Source organism: Mesoplodon mirus, assembly GCF_964341445.2.
Source record: "Mesoplodon mirus genome assembly, chromosome: 3".
NCBI lineage: Eukaryota > Metazoa > Chordata > Mammalia > Artiodactyla > Ziphiidae > Mesoplodon > Mesoplodon mirus.
The window spans coordinates 87,799,295-87,819,026 of NC_138978.1; the positions used below are offsets into that span (position 1 = coordinate 87,799,295).

At 38.3% G+C, this 19,732-nt stretch overlaps 2 protein-coding genes across 2 annotated transcripts in view; one reads left to right on the forward strand and one right to left on the reverse strand.

The window, feature by feature from the left end:
* Positions 1-211: 211 nt before the first annotated feature.
* On the forward strand, positions 212-16,894 carry LOC309799822 (protein SPO16 homolog; the record flags this gene model as incomplete). The annotated part of the gene is made up of 5 exons (XM_082613409.1): positions 212-280; positions 13,646-13,739; positions 15,220-15,388; positions 16,017-16,095; positions 16,760-16,894. The coding sequence occupies 5 exons, from the start codon at positions 212-214 to the stop codon at positions 16,892-16,894; spliced, it is 546 nt and encodes a 181-aa protein (XP_082469535.1).
* A 679-nt stretch (positions 16,895-17,573) lies between these two features.
* The window catches only part of GLMN (glomulin, FKBP associated protein), a 45,055-nt gene continuing 42,896 nt past the window's right edge, over positions 17,574-19,732 (reverse strand). The window contains exons 17-19 of the mRNA XM_082613406.1: positions 19,540-19,651; positions 18,662-18,744; positions 17,574-18,552 (exon numbers count right to left, since the gene is read on the reverse strand). Of these exons, the coding sequence (XP_082469532.1) occupies positions 18,442-18,552; positions 18,662-18,744; positions 19,540-19,651 (306 nt within the window). The 3' untranslated portion in view covers positions 17,574-18,441. The remainder of the gene's footprint in view (positions 18,553-18,661; positions 18,745-19,539; positions 19,652-19,732) is intronic.

A 19,732-nucleotide genomic window follows, 5' to 3' on the forward strand; every position in this document is an offset into this window, starting at 1 on the left:
GTGAGTACGGAGTCTTAACCACTGGACCACCAAGGAAGTCCCATCAGTGTCAAATTTTGACCTTCAAATATTCTTTAGAATGTCTCCATTACCCTAATTTTATTTCTTTCTGTAATTTACTCATTCATCAAGCAAACATTTCTATGTGTTCTTTTTGTTCTTAATTTTCTCAGATTGTTGGCACCACTAGAAGCTGGTTTGATACAGAGAGATGGCTGAAAGTGATGGAAAAGAAAAAATTAAATGGACAACCACCATTATTATTAGCTCATCTCTTAAGGTAAAAGAGGCATTTGGGCCATTGATCTTGAATTTAAAATTAAAAGCAATAGAACAATATTTTAAAATATCTTTAGCTTGATTATTCGAAGTTGTGTGAATCAGCAAGTACATAATCTAAAATGTATTTTAAAGATAAATTATGAATGTCCCTACATACATTTTCCTACTACTCTAAATATTTGAAGGTTGGAAATTTTCTAAGTTCCTTTTTTTTTCTCACTAAGCCTATTCTAATAGAGATGTTAAATGATTACAGAAACAATGCATATGCACATATATATTACTTAAGGTTTTTTGAAAGATAAACAACAGAAACTGATCTGTCTAGACTTAGTGGCCTTGGGAGGAGGCTGTCTCCCTCCAGTTTGGATGGGGAAGGAATGGGAGTTGAATGCCTGAGGGCAGTTGGTCAGTCCACAACTGTTTTTAACTCCTCAGCCAACAGGATTTCTCCATTGCCCTGATGTTTATCTTATGGACACCACCTAATATCTAGAATGAAGGGGCAAGAAATGATTATTCCATGGTAAAGAGAGAGGCTAGAATAAGACTCTGAATACAATCTTTTTTATTCACCCTATCCATTCACTGCTGCCTCAAGATGCACTTTGCTCCGTTGGCTTTAGCCATCTAGCACCATACCAAATACCCATTTAAGACAGCTTCAAGGTTCATTGGAATTTTTCATGCTTCTTTTTGTTAGGTTTCTGGAATCCATATTTCTCTCTTGTTTCTTTAGCTTTTCCAGACTGATTTTGAGAGGGAGAGGGCAACCCATGCTAATGTGCTTGTTTTGTGCTTTCTATTTGTCCCACCTTTTCTTTTTTTATTATTTATTTGTTTGTTTATTTATTTGGCTATGTCGGGTCTTGGTTGCGGCATGCGGGATCTTTGTTGCAGCATGCGGGATCTTTCATTGTGGTGTGCAGCCTCTTCATTGTGGCACGCAGGCTTCTTTCTAGTTGTGGTGTGTGGGCTCCAGAGCGTGCAGGCTCAGTAGTTGTGGTGTGCAAGGTTCTAGAGCACATAGGTTTAGTCGCCCTGCGGCATGTGGGATCTTAGTTCCCCAACCAGGGATCGAACCTGTGTCCTCTGCATTGGAAGGTGGATTCTTAACCACTGGACCACCAGGGAAGTCCCATGTCCCACCTTTTCTCTGTTTCTTTTTTCTCTTCTTTTTTGCCTCCGTTTGTATTGATTGGTACTTTTTTCTCATTTTTTTTCTTAACTAGCTTTGAAAAGTTTTTTTCTTAACTAGCTTTAAACAGCTCTATTTCTGTTTTTTAATAGTTACCCTACAAAATTTAACATGTGTACTTAGCCCCACAAAATCCAAAGTAAATAATTATTTTTATCTTCCTCTTAAATGACAAACAAATCTTAGAACACTAATTCCAATCAGCCTTTTCTTTTTCTTTTTTCTTTTTTTTTTTTTTTTGTGGTACACGGGCCTCTCACTGCTGTGGCCTCTCCCGTTGCGGAGCACAGGCTCCGAACGCACAGGCTCAGCAGCCATGGCTCACAGGCCTAGCCACTCCGTGGCATGTGGGATCTTCCCGGACCGGGGCATGAACCCGTGTCCCCTGCATCGGCAGGCGGACTCTCATCCACTGTGCCACCAGGGAAGCCCCAATCACCCTTTTCTGTATTATATTTTGTTATCATATACAGTTTAATTTTATCAATTTTTTAACTCAACAAAGTGCTATTATTTTCTAAAGTTAGCATTTGTTTAGATTCACTCATGTCTTTGTTACTTTCTTTGCTCTTCTTTTCTTCTTTTGGCTCAGACCTTCCATTTTGGATCATTTTCTTTTTTATCTGAAGAATATAATTTAGAAATTATCTTAATGAGGATCCTCTCAGTTTTTGTTAGTATCAAAATACAGTTGACCCGGGTTTCCCTGGTGGCTCAGTGGTTGAGAGTCCGCCTGCCGATGCAGGGGACACGGGTTCGTGCCCTGGTCCGGGAAGATCCCACATGCTGTGGAGCAGCTAGGCCCGTGAGCCATGGCCGCTGAGCCTGCGCATCCAGAGCCTGTGCTCTGCAACAGGAGAGGCCACAACAGTGAGAGGCCCGTGTACCGCAAAAAAAAAAAAAAATAGAGTTGACCCTTAAACAACGTGGGGTTATAGGCAGTGACTCCCTCACAGTCAAAACTTCACGTTTAACTTTACATTTGGCCCACTGTATCAGCAGTTCTGCATGCGAGGATTCAACCAAACTCAGATTGTATAGTACATGTATTTATAGAAAAAAATCCACATAGAAGTGGATCCACACAGTTCAAACCTGTGTTGTACAAGGATCAACTATATTTTTGTCTTCCCCTTGATCTTGAAAGATGTTTTAAAAATCAATTTAATTCAGGTATAACTTACATACAATAAAATACACACATTTTAAATGTACAGCTTAATGAATTTTGACAAATGTGTATACCTGTGTAACCATCACCCCAATCAAAATATATAGAACATTTTTGTCACTCCAGAAAGCTCCGTCATGCCCTTTTGTAGTCAGTCCTTTTCCAGTTCCCCACCTCAAGCAACCATTGATCTGATTTATCACTATAATTAGTTTTGCCTATTGTAGAACTTCATATAAATGGAATGATACAGTTTGTACTCTTGTGTCTGGCTTCTTGCATTAAGCATAATGCTTTTGAGATTCATCCATGTTGTTACATATAACAATAATTTGTTATCTTTTCTTTGCTGAGTAGTAGTGTGTTGTATGAGTGTATGCCAGTGTATCTATTCACTAATAGATATTTGGGTTGTTTCCAGTTTTGGGCTATTATGAATTAAGTTGCTCTGAACATTCATATATGTCTCTGTTAAGACGTGTTTGAATTTCTTTTATAAATACCTAATAATGGAACTCCTGGGTCATATGATGAGTGTATGTTTATAAGAGATTACAAACTGTTTTTCAAAGTTCACTACAAATGAACACTGAATCCATTTAACTATATAGCTAAACTAAAACTAAATGCAGGGGTTATGGTTTTATATTCCCATAAGCAATGTATAAGAGTTCAAGTTGCTCCAAGTTGAAAAATATTTTCCACTAGATTTACAGTTATTTTCTCTCAGTGTACTGAAAATATCTTCACTGGATTCTGGCTTCTATTGTTTTTTGTTTTTTCTTTTATTTGTTTTGTTTCAATTTTTTTAATATCTTTATTGGAGTATAATTGCTTTACATTGTTGTGTTAGTTGCTGCTATATAACAAAGTGAGTCAGCTATACATATATCCCCATATCCCTTCCCTCTTGCCTCTCCCTCCCACTGTCCCTATCCCACCCCTCTAGGTGGTCACAAATCACTGAGCTGATCTCCCTGTGCTATGCGGCTGCTTCCCACTAGCTATCTATTTGACATTTGGTAGTGTATATATGTCAGTGCCACTCTCTCACTTCATCTCAGCTTCCCCTTCCCCATGTCCTCAAATCCATTCTCTACGTCTACGTCTTTATTGCTGTCCTGCCCCTAGGTTCTTCAGAACATTTTTTTTTTTAGATTCCATACATATGTGTTAGCGTACAGTATTTGTTTTTCTCTTTCTGACTTACTTCATTCTGTATGACAGACTCTAGGTCCATCCACCTGACTACAAATAACTCAATTTCGTTTCTTTTTATGGCTGAATAATATTACATTGCATATATGTGCCACATCTTCTTTATCCATTCATCTGTCAATGGGCACTTAGGTGCTTCCATGTCCTGGCTATTGTAAATAGAGCTGCAATGAACATTGTGGTACATGACTCTTTTTGAATTATGGTTTTCTCAGGGTATAATGCCCAGCAGTGGGATTGCTGGGTCATATGGTAGTTCTATTTTTAGTTTTTTAAGGAACCTCCATACTGTTCTCCATAGTGGCTGCATCAGTTTACATTCCCACCAACAGTGCAAGAGGGTTCCCTTTTCTCCACACCCTCTCCAGCATTAATTGTTTGTAGATCTTTTGATGATGGCTGTTCTGACTGGTGTGAGGTGATACCTCATTGTAGTTTTGATTTGCATTTGTCTAATGATTAGTGACGTTGAGCATCCTTTCATGTGTTTGTTGACACTCTGTATATCTTCTATGGAGAAATGTCTATTTAGGTTTTCTGCCCATTTTTGGATTGGGTTTTTTGTTTTTTTCATACTGAGCTGCATGAGCTGCTTGTATATTTTGGAGATTAATCCTTTGTCAGTTGCTTCGTTTGCAAATATTTTCTCCCATTCTGAGGGTTGTCTTTTCGTCTTGTTTATGGTTTCATTTGCTGTGCAAAAGCTTTTAAGTTTCATTAGGTCCCATTTGTTTATTTTTGTTTTTATTTCTGTTTCTCTAGGAGGTGGGTCAAAAAGGATCTTAGTGCAATTTATGTCATAGAGTGTTCTGCCTATGTTTTCCTCTAAGAGTTTGATAGTGTCTGGCCTTACATTTAGGTCTTTAATCCATTTTGAGTTTAGTTTTGTGTATGGTGTTAGGGAGTGTTCTAATCTCATACTTTTACATGTAGCTGTCCAGTTTTCCCAGCACCACTTATGGAAGAGGCTGTCTTTTCTCCATTGTGTATTCTTGACTCCTTTATCAAAGATAAGGTGACCATACGTCTGTGGGTTTATCTCTGGGCCTTCTATCCTGTTCCATTGATCTATATTTCTGTTTTTGTGCCAGTATCATACTGTCTTGATTACTGTAGCCTTGTAGTATAGTCTGAAGTCAGGAAGCCTGATTCCTCCAGCTCCATTTTTCTTTCTCAATATTGCTCTGGCTATTCGGGGTCTTTTGTGTTTCCATACAAATTGTGAAATTTTTTGTTCTAGTTCTGTGAAAAATGCCAGTTGTAGTTTGATAGGGATTGCATTGAATCTGTAGATTCCTTTGGGTAGTAGAGTCATTTTCACAATGTTGATTCTTCCAGTCCAAGAACATGGTATATCTCTCCATCTGTTTGTATGATCTTTAATTTCTTTCACCAGTGTCTTATAGTTTTCTGCATACAGGTCTTTTGTCTCCTTAGGTAGGTTTATTCCTAGGTATTTTATTCTTTTAGTTGCAATGGTAAATGGGAATGTTTCCTTAATTTCTCTTTCAGATTTTTCATCATTAGTGCATAGGAATGCAAGAGATTTCTGTGCATTAATTTTGTATTGTGCTACTTTACCAAATTCATTGATTAGCTCCAGTGCTTTACTGGTAGCATCTTTAGGATTCTCTATGTATAGTATCATGTCATCTGCAAACAGTGACGGTTTACTTCTTTTCCAATTTGGATTCCTTTTATTTCTTTTTCTTCTCTGATTGCTGTGGCTAAAACTTCCAAAACTATGTTGAATAATAATGGTGAGAGTGGTCAGCCTTGTCTTGTTCCTGATCGTAGTGGAAATGGTTTCAGGTTTTCACCATTGGAATGATGTTGGCTGTGGGTTTGTCATATATGGCCTTTATTCTGTTGCGGTAAGTTCCCTCTATGACTATTTTCTGGAGGGTTTTTATCATAAATGGGTGTTGAATTTTGTGAAAAGCTTTTTCTGCATCTATTGAGATGATCATATGGTTTTTATCCTTCAATTCGTTAATATGGTGTATCACATTGATTGATTTGTGTATATTGAGGAATCCTTGCATTCCTGGGATAAACCCCACTTGATCATGGTGTATGATCCTTTAATGTGCTGTTGGATTCGGTTTGCTAGTGTTTTACTGAGGATTTTGCATCTGTGTTCATCAGTGATATTGGCCTGTAGTTTTCTTTCTTTGTGACGTCTTTGTCTGGTTTTGGTATCAGAGTGAGGGTGGCCTTGTAGAATGAGTTTGGGAGTGTTTCTCCCTCTGATATGGTTTGGAAGAGTTTGAGAAGGATAGGTGTTAGCTTTTCTCTAAATGTTTCATAGAATTCGCCTGAGAATCCATTAGGTCCTGGGCTTTTCTTTGCTGGAAGATTTTTTTTTTTTTTTTTTTTTTTTTTTTGCAATACACAGGCCACTCACTGTTGTGGCCTCTCCCATCGCGGAGCACAGGCTCCGGACGCGCAGCCTCAGCAGCCATGGCTCACGGGCCCAGCTGCTCCACAGCACGTGGGATCTTCCCAGACCAGGGCACGAACCCGTGTCCCCTGCATCGGCAGGCGGACTCTCAACCACTGCGCCACCAGGGAAGCCCTGCTGGAAGATTTTTAATCACAGTCTCAATTTCAGTGCTTCTGATTGGTCTGTTTATATTTTCTCTTTCTTCCTGGTTCAGTCTCAGAAGGTTCTGTTTTTCTGAGAATTTGTCCATTTCTTCCAGGTTGTCCATTTTATTGGCATATAGTTGCTTGTAGTAATCTCTCATGATCCTTTGTATTTCTGCAGTGTCAGTTTTTACTTCTCTTTTTTCATTTCTAATTCTATTTGAGTCTGTTTGAGTCTTCTCCCTTTTTTTCTTGATGAATCTGGCTAATGGTTTATCAATTTTCTTTATCTTCTCAAAGAACCAGTTTTTAGTTTTATTGATCTTTACTATAGTTTCCTTCATTTCTTTTTCATTTATTTCTGATCTGATCTTTATGATTGCTTTCCTTCTGCTAACTTTGAGGTGTTTTTTTGTTCTTCTTTCTCTAATTGCTTTAGGTGTAAGGTTATGTTGTTTATTTGAAATGTTTCTTGTTTCTTAAGGTGGAATTGTGTTGCTATAAACATACCTCTTAGAACTGCTTTTACTGCATCCCATAGGTTTTGGGTCGTCGTGTTTTCATTGTCGTTTGTTTCTAGGTACTTTTTTTTTTTTTTTTTTTTTTTTTTTTGCGGTATGCGGGCCTCTCACCGCTGTGGCCTCTCCCGTTGTGGACCACAGGCTCCGGACGCACAGGCTCAGTGGCCATGGCTCACGGGCCCAGCCGCTCTGCAGCATGTGGGATCCTCCCGGACCGGGGCACGAACCCGTGTCCCCTGCATCGGCAGGCGGACTCTCAACCACTGCGCCACCAGGGAAGCCCTGTTTCTAAGTACTTTTTGATTTCCTCTTTGATTTCTTCAGTGATCTCTTGGTTATTAAGTAGTGTATTGTTTAGCCTCCACGTATTTGTATTTTTTAGATATTTTTTCCTGTAATTGATATCTAGTCTCACAGCATTGTGGTCGGAAAAGATACTTGATATGTTTTCAATTTTCTTAAATTTACCAAGGCTTGATTTGTGACCCAAGATATGATCTATCCTGGAGAATGGTCCATGAGCACTTGAGAAGAAAGTGTATTATGTTGTTTTTGGATGGAATGTCATATAAATATCAATTAGGTCCATCTTGTTTAATGAATCCTTTAAAGCTTGTGTTTCCTTATTTATTTTCATTTTGGATGATTGGTCCATTGGTGAAAGTGGGGTGGTAAAGTCCCCTGCTATCATTGTGTTACTGTCGATTTCCCCTTTTATGGCTGTTAGCATTTGCCGTATGTATTGAGGTGCTCCTATGTTGGGTGCATAAATATTTACCATTGTTATATCTTCTTCTTGGATTGATCCCTTCATCATTATGTAGTGTCCTTCTTTGTCTCATGTAATAGTCTTTATTTTAAAGTCTATTTTGTCTGATACGAGAATTACTACTCCAGCTTTCTTTTGATTTCCATTTGCATGGAATGTCTTTTTCCATCCCCTCACTTTCAGTCTGTATGTGTCCCTAGGTCTGAAGTGTGTCTCTTGTAGACAGTATGTATACGGGTTTTGTTTTTGTATCCATTCAGCCAGTCTTTTGGTTGGAGCATTTAATCCATTTACATTTAAGGTAATTATCGATATGTATGTTCCTATTACCATTTTCTTAATTGTTTTGGGTTTGTTATTATAGGCCTTTTCCTTCTCTTTTGTTTCCTGCCTAGAGAAGTTCCTTTAGCATTTGTTATAAAGCTGATTTGGTGGTGGTGAATTCTCTTAGCTTTTGCTTGTCTGTAAAGTTTTAAATTTCTCCATCAAATCTGAATGAGATCCTTGCTGGGTAGAGTAATCTTGTTTGTAAGTTCTTCCCTTTCATCACTTTCAGTATGTCCTGCCACTCCCTTCTGGCTTGCAGAGTTTCTGCTGAAAGCTCAGCTGTTAACCTTGTGGGGCTTCCCTTGTATGTTATTTGTTGTTTTTCCCTTGCTGATTTTTTCTTTGTATTTAATTTTTGATAGTTTGATTAATATGTGTCTTGGCATGTTTCTCCTTGGATTTATCCTGTATGGAACTCTCTGCACTTCCTGGACTTGATTGACTATTTCCTTACCCATATTAGGGGAGTTTTCAACTATAATCTCTTGAAATATTTTCTCAGTCCCTTTCTTTTTCTTCTTCTTCTGGGACCCCTATAATTCAAATGTTGGTGTGTTTAATGTTGTCCCAGAAGTCTCTGACACTGTCCTCAATTCTTTTCATTCTTTTTTCTTTATTCTGCTCTGCAGTAGTTATTTCCACTATTTTATGTTCCAGGAAACTTATCCATTCTTTTTCCTCAGTTATTCTACTATTGCTTCCTTCTAGAGAATTTTTAATTTCATTTATTGTGTTGCTCATCATTGCTTGTTTGCTCTTTAGTTCTTCTAGGTCCTTGTTAAACATTTCTTGTATTTTCTCCATTCTATTTCCAAGATTTTGGATCATCTTTACTATCATTACTCTGAATTCTTTGTCAGGTAGACTGCCTATTTCCTCTTCATTTTTTTTTGGTCTGGTGGGTTTTTACCTTGATCTTTCATCTGCTCTGTGTTTCTGTCTTCTCATTTTGCTTAACTTACTGTGTTTGGGGTCTCCTTTTCACAGGCTGCAGGTTCATAGTTCCCATTGTTTTTGGTGTCTGCCTCCAGTGGGTAAGCTTGGTTCAGTGGGTTGTGTAGCCTTCCTGGTGCAGGCGACTAGTGCCTGTGTTCTGGAGGATGAGGCTGGATCTTGTCTTTCTGGTGAGCAGGACCACGTCCGGTGGTGTGTTTTGGGGTGTCTGTGACCTTATTATGATTTTAGGCAGCCTCTCTGCTAATGGGTGGGGTTGTGTTCCTGTCTTGCTAGTTGTTTGGCATAGGGTATCCAGCACTGTAGCTTGCTGCTCATTGAGTGGAGCTGTGTCTTAGTGTTTAGATGGAGATCTCTGGGAGAGCTCTCACCGTTTGATATTACGTGGAGCCAATGTCCTAAACTTGGCTCTCCCACCTCAGAGGCACCGGCCTGACACCTGGCCGGAGCACCAAGACCCTGTCAGCCACATGGCTCAGAAGAAAAGGGAGAAAAAAAAGAAGGAAAGAAAGAAAGAAAAATAAAATAAAGTTATTAAAATAAAAATTATTAAAAATTTAAAAATTAAAAAGTAATAGTAAAAAGAAAAAAAATAGAAAGAAAGAAGAGAGCAACCAAACCAAGAAAACAAATCCACCAATGATAACAAGTGCTAAAAACTATGCTAAAAACAAAACAAAAACAAACAAACAAAAAAATGGACAGAGAGAACCGTAGGACAAATGGTAAAAGCAAAGCTATGCAGACAGAATCACACAAAGAAGCATACACATATACACTCACAAAAAGAGAAAAAGGAAAAATATATTTATATCATTGCCCCCAAAGTCCACCATCTCAATTTTGTGATGATTCATTGTCTATTCAGGTATTCCACAGATACAGGGTACATCAAGTTGATTGTGGAGATTTAATCCGCTGCTCCTGAGGCTGCTGAGAGATTTCCCTTTCTCTTCTTTGTTCACACAGCTCCTGGGTTCAGCTTTGGATTTGGCCCCGCCTCTGTGTGTAGGCCACCTGAGGGCGTCTGTTCTTTGCTCAGACCAGACGGTGTTAAAGGAGCAGCTGATTCGGGGCCTCTGGCTCACTCAGGCCGGGGGGAGGGAGGGGTACGGAATGCAGGGCGAGTCTGCAGTGGCAGAGGCCGGTATAACGTTATGCACCCCATGTGTTCTCCCGGGGAAGTTGGCCCTGGATCACAGGACCCTGGATCACAGGACCCTGGCAGCGGCGGGGCGGCACAGGCTCCCTGGAGGGGAGGTGTGGCTAGTGACCTGTGCTTGCACACAGGCTTCTTGGTGGCTGCAGCAGCAGCCTTAGCATCTCATGCCTGTCTCTGGTATCTGCGCTGATAGCCGCGGCTCGCGCCCATCTTTGGAGCTTGTTTAGGTGGTGCTCTGAATCCCCTCTCCTCGCGCACCCCGAAACAATGGTCTCTTGCCTCTTAGGCAGCTCCAGACTTTTTCCCGGACTCCCTCCCAGCTAGCTATGGCGCAGTAGCGCCCTTCAGGCTGTGTTCATGCAGCCAACCCCAGTCCTCTCCCTGGGATCTGACCTCCGAAGCCTGAGCCTCAGCTCCCAGCCCCCACCCGCCCCAGCGGGTGAGCAGACAAGCCTCTCGGGCTGGTGAGTGCCGGTTCGGCACCGATCCTCTGTGCAGGAATCTCTCCGCTTTGCCCTCTGCACCCCTGTTGCTGCGCTCTCCTCCATGGCTCTGAAGCTTCCCCGCTCCACCACTTGCAGTCTCCGCCCACGAAGGGGATTTCTAGTGTGTGGAAACTTTTCTTCCTTCACAGCTCCCTCCCAGTGGTGCAGGTCCAATCCTTATTCTTTCGTCTCTGTTTATTCTTTTTTCTTTTATACTCCCCAGGTACGTGGGGAGTTTCTTGCCTTTTGGGAAGTCTGAGGTCTTCTGCCAGCATTCAGTAGGTGTTCTGTAGGAGTTGTTTCACATGTAGATGTATTTCTGATGTATTTGTGGGGAGGAAGGCGATCTCCACGTCTCACTCCTCCACCATCTTGAAGGTCACCCTCAGTGTTTCCCTGTCTTATTTGAATAAGGAACATCTTTTAATATCTCATGAGACTAATATTTAATGAAACATAATTTGGAAAATCTAGTCTTAGCTCCTTGTTTTTTTTTTTTTTTTTTTTTTTTTTTTTTTTTTTTCCTTTTTGCGGTATGCGGGCCTCTCACTGTTGTGGCCTCCCCCGTTGCGGAGCACAGGCTCCGGATGCGCAGGCCCAGCGGCCATGGCTCACGGGCCCAGCCGCTCCGCGGCATATGGGATCCTCCCAGACCGGGGCACGAACCCGTATCCCCTGCATCGGCAGGCGGACTCTCAACCACTTGCGCCACCAGGGAGGCCCAGCTCCTTGTTATTTTGAAAACTTAACTCTTGAACTTACCTATTTTTTCGTAATTTAGTACTTTCTAATTTTATCTTTATTATTTTCTTCTACTATTTTCTTTATACTTCTCTTAGTTGGCTCCTGGATAGGATAGAATTGAAATTCATCAGCGTGGCATACATGGTCCTAATGATCTGCCATCAGTTATTCCTAACACTGTCTCCAAATTAACTGACTCATACACAACTGACACCCTTAAAAGAATCATACTTTCAGGTCTGAATGCCTTTGTCTATGTTTTCTGTCTACGTTCTTCTCACATTTTTCTTCTTCCTTCACTTGTCTGCTTAATAAACTCTTTTCCATTTAAAAGATTTACCTCAAATTTTATGAAACTTTCCTGACTCACATCTGTTACATCCTTTTATATAGTTTCTGGTTCTTTGCCAAAATTTTCAACCTTGCCTTTCATCTCCTTGAACATAGTAAACAGCTATTTTAAAGTATATACATGATAACTTTACTATATGTATCCCCTATGACTCTGCTTCTATTACCTGTTGTTTTTCATAGTTCTCTTTCATGTAATTTTGTTTTTGTATGTCTGATTATTTTTAACTGTGTGTTGGAATTTGTATTTGAAAAATTGTGGAAATAATTTGAGGCCTAGAATGGTGTTATATTTCTCTAGAGAAACCTTAATTCTGAGAGAGAATTAAACCTCTAATGTCCTAAGCAGGGTTGCCAGATAAAATACAGGACACTCGTTAAATTTGAGTTTCAGATAAACAATGAATTTAGTGTAAGTCCATCCCAAATATTGCACAGGACATAGTTATACCAAAAAATTATGTTGTTTATATGAAATTCAAATTTAACTGGATGTTCTATTTTTTTATTTGCTAATCTGGCAACCCAAGCCCTAAGGCTTCTATTGTATGTAATAAAGGAGCTTATCTCCTGTTTAGATGATACTAGTCATGTGAGAATTGAGAAAATAGTCATTCAGATAATTTTTTGTTCTGTAGTTGAAATGAGGAGACCTAATTGAGAAGGGTCGCTCTAGGGAGTGCTTCTGCAAGGTACTTGGGAGCACTAGTAATACAATTTTAAGGATTGAAATGGTTTGAAGCTAGGCTGCAGCCCCTGTGAGAGCTGTTCTACTTTTGTCAAAAGCTCTGTTCGGCCTCTCATCTATCTCTTCCTGAACTGACAGATGCCCTCAGGAAAAAAAATCACCTAAGTGCTGATCTCTTATCTTTGAATTTCTGTATAGGTCTTGGTCTTGTAATTTTTCACTATCCTGCTCTCTGATGCATTCAAGCAGATTTTTTAAAATTTCCAGCTTTTCTAGTTGCCTTCAGCAGGAGGGTTGGCCTAAATTAATCTGCCATCACTGGAAGCAATGTGTAATTTTAAAACAGCAGAAGAAAACTCATGCGAAGAGTCTTAATTGAACTCTAGGTCAGGATCTGTTTGAGTACCATAAAATACTCTTTTTAGGAAGGAAGAGAATCAAGTATTCTATATCTAATTCCAACCTGTGTGCTTAAAATATACATGTTCTGAGGCTAAATATAAAGTTTATAGAAGGGATTTTTATCTACTTGGAGACTAACAAGCTTGAGTTTTAACCAATCCATAAATAGTATAAACCACTTATATTTTAGTGCTTTGGGTAATATCTAATTACATGGGTAGAATAGGAAATTAGATGAATTTTGAAATGCTTAGTATTTAAACCAAAAGTCCTATTGCTGTCTTCATGTTTTCTAACTCACCTAAGGCTTAAAACATTTGAAAAGTATACTAAAAGTAATTGTAATGTAAACATGAATTGGAGAATTGGTTGTCTCCTTGTGGTACTCTGTATGGCACTTCATCTAAGAAACACACCACCATACACCTTCTATTTATACATTAATGCATGTTGGAATCCATCTTCAAGTTGTTTTACAAAGAGAAGTTTGTGTTTGCTCTTATAGTTTAATTCTTTAATACTGTCCTTATTTTCTTCCCTAAGTAACATAACTACTACACAACTCATTTCCAAACCACAGTATGTTTCAAAACTAAATATTTTTATTTTTTTTTAAACTTTTTTTCTCCATAGAAAGAGCACATTTGGTATCTCTGTTGATGATCAAATCTTTAAGTGGTACAGTTATAAAAGAAGCTATTAAACTTATTTTAATTTTTTGATTAGCTTTAATTAAACTCTTTAAAACATGTCTTAAGTTTGTATTTCTGAAATTTTTTTTAAGAGTTATGAAGTGGCAACTGCCCTAGAAAATCGAAGCCATAAGGTTCGGTATTCAGATTCAGTGGAAAATGGATCAATTATATTTTCTCTTTCTGGTACAGTATATTTGCTAACTTCCTTGATTTAAGTTTCTTAATAAATAAGTAAGTGTAAATTCTAATAATTTGGTAGTTCAGTAACTAAGTAATAAGCTTAAGGTGTTACCTTTTGGGAGAGGTAAATGTATAAAACTTTGTTAGTGCTGCAAAAGCAGTACATATGGCCAATTACAAAATATATTCCTTTTTAGATTACAATTGTTGAACTAAAGCTGAACCAGTGGGGTCTGGTAGAGGATGGTACAAACTACTTGCTTTGGAACGAAGTTGAAAATAGAACAAAGCCACCCTCCCCAACAGTCAATACTTAAAATATTACCCATGTTAACAGAGGCCAACATCACGATATTGGTCAAAATCCATATACAAAAACAATATAGAAGAATGTTTTTCATGATTTTGTACAAGAGTTTGCTGAACATAATATTGATATAAACAAATGCTAACTAAAGGAAACAAATGGGGACAAATGTTCCTGAAATCATAAAACTGTACAACTGTGAGTCATGGGCAAAGTACAGGAAGGAATTAGATTAGGATATGAGAAAGCTGGGGACATGGGAAGGAGGCAGCTCTACTTCTGCTTGGAAAATGACATAAGTGATTAAAAAAAAACATGGAGGTGAAGGATTTTATTAGAATGGTTACAAACAGACCTGTACTCTAGCAGAGATTTTGGAAAACAGGCACTTTCAAAAGCTCCTAGAAATAGACCTCCAGGCTGAAAATGGTCCAACCTCAAATGCATCTTTCCTGGTTGAATAGAGCCCTATATGCATTCTCTTATTTAATCCTTTCAACAAACCTATCAAAGAACTATTATTCCAACCTTACAGATGAAGAAATTTAGGTTCAGAGATGTTATATAAATTTTTAGCTCAGGTTGATTCAATTAGTATAATCACATAGTTGCTTTCCTCAGATTGTGTCTTCTCCTCATCTTTTAAAGAGCTAAGTAGATTGTTTCCCTTCTGGACCATTCTTATAGGCCTGATGCTGTTTCAGAGATCCTAGATATCTGCTTACTGTTTTAATTTATATAATAGTTTATGTTCTGATATAAAGGATTCTCCAAGAAATAACTAAAGGCTTGCTTAAAACAACTTTTCTTTAATTGATTTCCAGCTTTTGAAAATCATAACATGAAAAATTAACATGTAACTAAAATTAGGCATTACTTTCATTGTGGACAGTGCCTTGGAGTAAAAAAAAAAAGGTTACTGACCAAGAAAGGGTTTTTCCCTTAAATATTTAGATTAAGTCATCCTTTTATATACAGAGCACTTCAAAGAACTACCTAATTATTTTGTCATGTAAGAGTTTCATTATGGTAATTTCCATTTGTTATGGGTTTAGGGCCTGGGCACTTACAGCTACGTTTTACTTATAGTTATTTTTGTTGATTTTACTGAGTTTACAAAAAAAAATTTTATCAGTATGACGAAGTGACATTTTATATTACACTCACCTTTCCTAGGAGTTGCATTTTTATTGATGGATGCTAAAAAATGCTTTATGTCTGCTGAAGAGACATTTCTAGCCAAAATTGAGAAGTTTATTAACATTCACCGAAATAGTTTTTTGGTTCTGTCTGCTGCCCTGCATGGGCCTGAGGAATGGAAACTGATGTTCAGGATTCAGCAGAGGTATGGACAACAGCACTACAGACCTATTTTCCTGAAATTATTTTATTTTTATTTTTATTTTTTGCGGTAGGCGGGCCTCTCATTGTTGTGGCCTCTCCCGCTGCGGAGCACAGGCTCCGGATGCGCAGGCCCAGCAGCCATGGCTCACGGGCCCAGCCGCTCCGCGGCATGTGGGATCTTCCTGGGCCGGGGCACGAACCCGTGTCCCCTGCATCAACAGGCGGACTCTCAACCACTGCGCCACTAGGGAAGCCCCTGAAATTATTTTATTTACTTCAGTTCTGAATTATATTAGGCAAGCGAATTATGTTTTGCCAAAAGGTAAACTTTATCATGTTAACCTGTCATATTTAATAAAATGCAGGCCAAATAGCTAGTCTATGAATCAGGGTGACAAGTTTCAGAGTGCATGCTGATTTATGGGATTCCCCAGCAAGACTAAATCAGAAGTGAACACTGTTTAGTCAATTAAGTTCTGGCTGTAAAGCCATATCAAATTCTCTGTGGAATAAGGCAGGCATGAATGAATAAACAAATGACAAACAATAAGAGGTTTGTCTCTTCTTTCCACTTAAGGTTACAGATGTAAGTCATATGAACTATTTAACTTTTGAATTTTTTTTTCCAGATTCCTGGGTAGTAACCTACGGATACTTCCAGTACACAACACAATAAATGCTATTAATCTTATGTGCACCATAGCTAAGGTAAGTCACCTGAGGAAAATGACATACAAACATACACACTGATACACTTTAAGGTTCTTGACTTCAAAATGCACACCCTCTTCGGTAGAACTGACAAATATTCTGCTTCTGTTCCCCTCAGAGAAGTTGCTATTTCCGAACACATGCAATTCTTTCCCAAGCCTGAACTTAGCCTCTCAAGTCTTCTCAATTTATTTCCAGTACCAACTACCAGGATAAGTCATTTAGGGCCAAAAGAGCATTTGGCCATATATACACAGTGTTGGCCCTATTAGTTACTTAAATCTTCTTTCAAATTCTAAAGTATAAATATTGGTAGTCATGAACTGTCAGAGTGCATACATACTATCTTATAACTTCACTGGTTATCCACTTTCTTTTCATACTTACTCTCTTCTGTAAAGTGTGCTCCCAACTCCCATAGGCAGAGTTAGGTGTTCCTTACTCTTATACTTGGAACAGATCCCTGTTGAAGCAATTCTTAATAGTATTCTATTTTTTGGCTTGCACGTCTGAAATCTCTGAGATCAGGTATTTTTCTATTACTCTAATACACAGTACTGATTGATGCTTGTTGAATAAATAATGTTAGGTATTTTATGATGTGACCCTGTAAAAATACCTTATTTCTCAAATAATGTTGCATGTTTATATCTTCTTCCAGATCACCTCCAAACCACACACAGATAGCATCTGCTACAGAATGATAACAACTAAAGCTTACATCATTGAGCAAAGTCCAGTTTGGAAAACACTTCAAAAGATAAAACTGAGTAGTGATACATTTAACCCAAATTAGATTATCAATTACAAATGTTCTTTTGGAAGAATATTAAAATAAAATACATACAATTAAAAATTATTTTATTTTCAGGAGTTCTGTTACTTCCTTTAATAATGTTCAGAAAAGGGACTTCCCTGGTGGCACAGTGGTTGGGCATCCGTCTGCCAATGCAGGGGACGCGGGTTCAATCCCTGGTCCAGGAAGATCCCATGCCACAGAGCAACTAAGTCCGTGCGCCACAACTATTGAGCCCGCACGCCCTAGAGCCCATGTGCCACAACTACTGAGCCCAAGCACCACAAATACTGAAGCCCGCATGCTCTCGGGCCCACGTGCCGCAACTGCTGAGCTCACGTGCCCCAACTACTGAGCTCGTGTGCCACAACTACTGAAGCCTGTGTGCACCCAGACTCCGTGCTCTGCAACAAGAGAAGCCACCACAATGAGAAGCCTGCAACGAAGAGTAGCCCCCACTCGCTGCAACTAGAGAAAGCCCACGTGCAGCAATGAAGACCCAATGCAGCCAAAAAAAAAAAAAAATGCAGTATCTGCAAAATGCAATAAAAAATGAGGTGTATAAAAAAAAGTTCAGAAAAAATTGGTACATATATTATAAAACTCAGATGCAGTTTCTTAATGATACAAATTAAGTTGGATGAACAAATATTTAATTGCAAATAAATATACAGCATTTTCTAATTAGCCCCTTAGGTTAAAGGAAAAGTCATATATACTTTTTTATAATACAAGCCAGCCAGTATTTCTAAAATTAATCTTCACAGATGCTTTCACATTGTAACTACTGCTGGAGAGCCAGTGATAGGACTTTGCCCCCTAAGACTCCTGAGGCAGGGAAAAAGAAGGAAATTAAGAGAAGTAGTCAGCTGGTCCAAACTCAAAATTTCTCTCTAAGCTCTCAGCTCTTAGTGGTATGATAGCCAGTTTGATACTAGGAGTTCTAAAATGTAACACAGCATCTAACTGGAACATAAAGTGTATCAGTATTTTTATAAACTCACTACAACTGTATGAATGAATAAAGGCAATTCCAGTACATTTTATGAAGTCATAATATAAAATTATTGATTTGTATTGGATTTTCAATAGTAGTATTTAAAATACACATGGGCATTATTTACCATGTAGATATCTTTTTTTTTTTTTTTTTTTTTGCGGTACGCGGGCCTCTCACTGCTGTGGCCTCTCCCGTTGCGGAGCACAGGCTCCGGATGCGCAGGCCCAGCAGCCATGGCTCACGGGCCCAGCCGCTCCACGGCATGTGGGATGTGGGATCTTCCCGGACCGGGGCACGAACCCGTGTCCCCTGCATCGGCAGGCGGACTCTCAACCACTGCGCCACCAGGGAAGCCCGTAGATATCTTTTTAAAACCAAACAATACTACTGATCCATAATGTGTCATTGCTGAAACGGATAAATGAGAAAAGCTACATTTATTTTCTATCAGTGTGTTTTACAGAAAAGCTTTTATAAAGGTATTAAATAAACATAATGGAAAATATAGTATATTACTAGTTTTTATTTAGGGGATGGAGCTTTCACTTTATCCCATATTTTCCTCAGAGGTAGACTTTGTTTTTATTTCAATGAGTTCTTCTACTCGAGCCAGAACACTTTCAATCAAATCAAATGTGAAAAGAGCTGAATGTAGGACCTGCAATGCCAAGAAAAATTAGTGTTATTAAGGCTGCCTTTAAAGCAAAACAAAGCAAAAAAGAGAAAAGACTTCAGCTGTATGTAGCTTAGGAAAATTTCATATCTACCTTAAGCTGCATTTCAGGAGGCATATTCAGGATATCTTCTCTACCTACAGTTATAGAACAAAAATCTTTAGACTTCTGGACTTCTGTAAGAGAAAAAAAAATCGTGTCACACTTAATCATTAAAACAACTCTCAGATTTCAATAATAAATTTATAAGCTACTTTAATCATTTACTAACTTAAAAATGCCAGTTATTTGTGTAAATTAAGCCTTATTGTTTAATAGCTCAGGGTATGCTAAATCAAGCTATGAACAAAAATATTAAAATTCTGCAACATGTGAATTAATGTTTCTTTAGGTGAATAGTATTTTGGCATGTATAGGATGAATGAAAATTTTAAAACTTTTTTCTTCAATATAAAATCAGAAATATACCTGTCACACTAAAAAAGACAAAATTTTTAGTAATGCCTACAGAAATACCACCATAGTGAAATGGAAAAGACCACAAGATTATTATAATAGAATTGCTGACTTTAAAAAGTAATTCTGGATCTAAGATTCTTTTTCATAATTTGTACAAACTGAGTAGAGGGTGAAGTGGGGGATGGACCCCACAATACTAAAGGAAGTATAGTGACATCCAAACAGAAATACTTGTGATACAATTAGACTCTTAATCAGACCTTGAGGTTTGAAACCAGAATATGCTTCAGTTTGCTTTAAATCTTTGTTAACCCAATTTCAGTGTTAACTGGCATATAGATTTGCCAAGAAACATTGTAATTATAAATAAAATGACTTAGCTATCACAGTTCCCTGTTTGCTCTAAGTTAGACAAGCACAAGATAAAGTTCTTTATTTTGAATATAAATGACAGTTCAAAAAAAATGACTAATTTTTAGACCTAACTGAAAATGAAACTTCACATTACCAACCTTGGCTATTTTTAATTTCTGCTTCATAATGTGCTTTTGACATATTAAGACCTGTATGGAGTGGCTTTAAGAAATTATTCTCAATCTTTTCGAGTTCTGTCCATAATCCAGTCTGTTTGGAAGAATTAATGAAACAATTAGTTATTTGGTTCAATATGTATTGATTGCCTACTAGTATTAAACATGTGCTGAC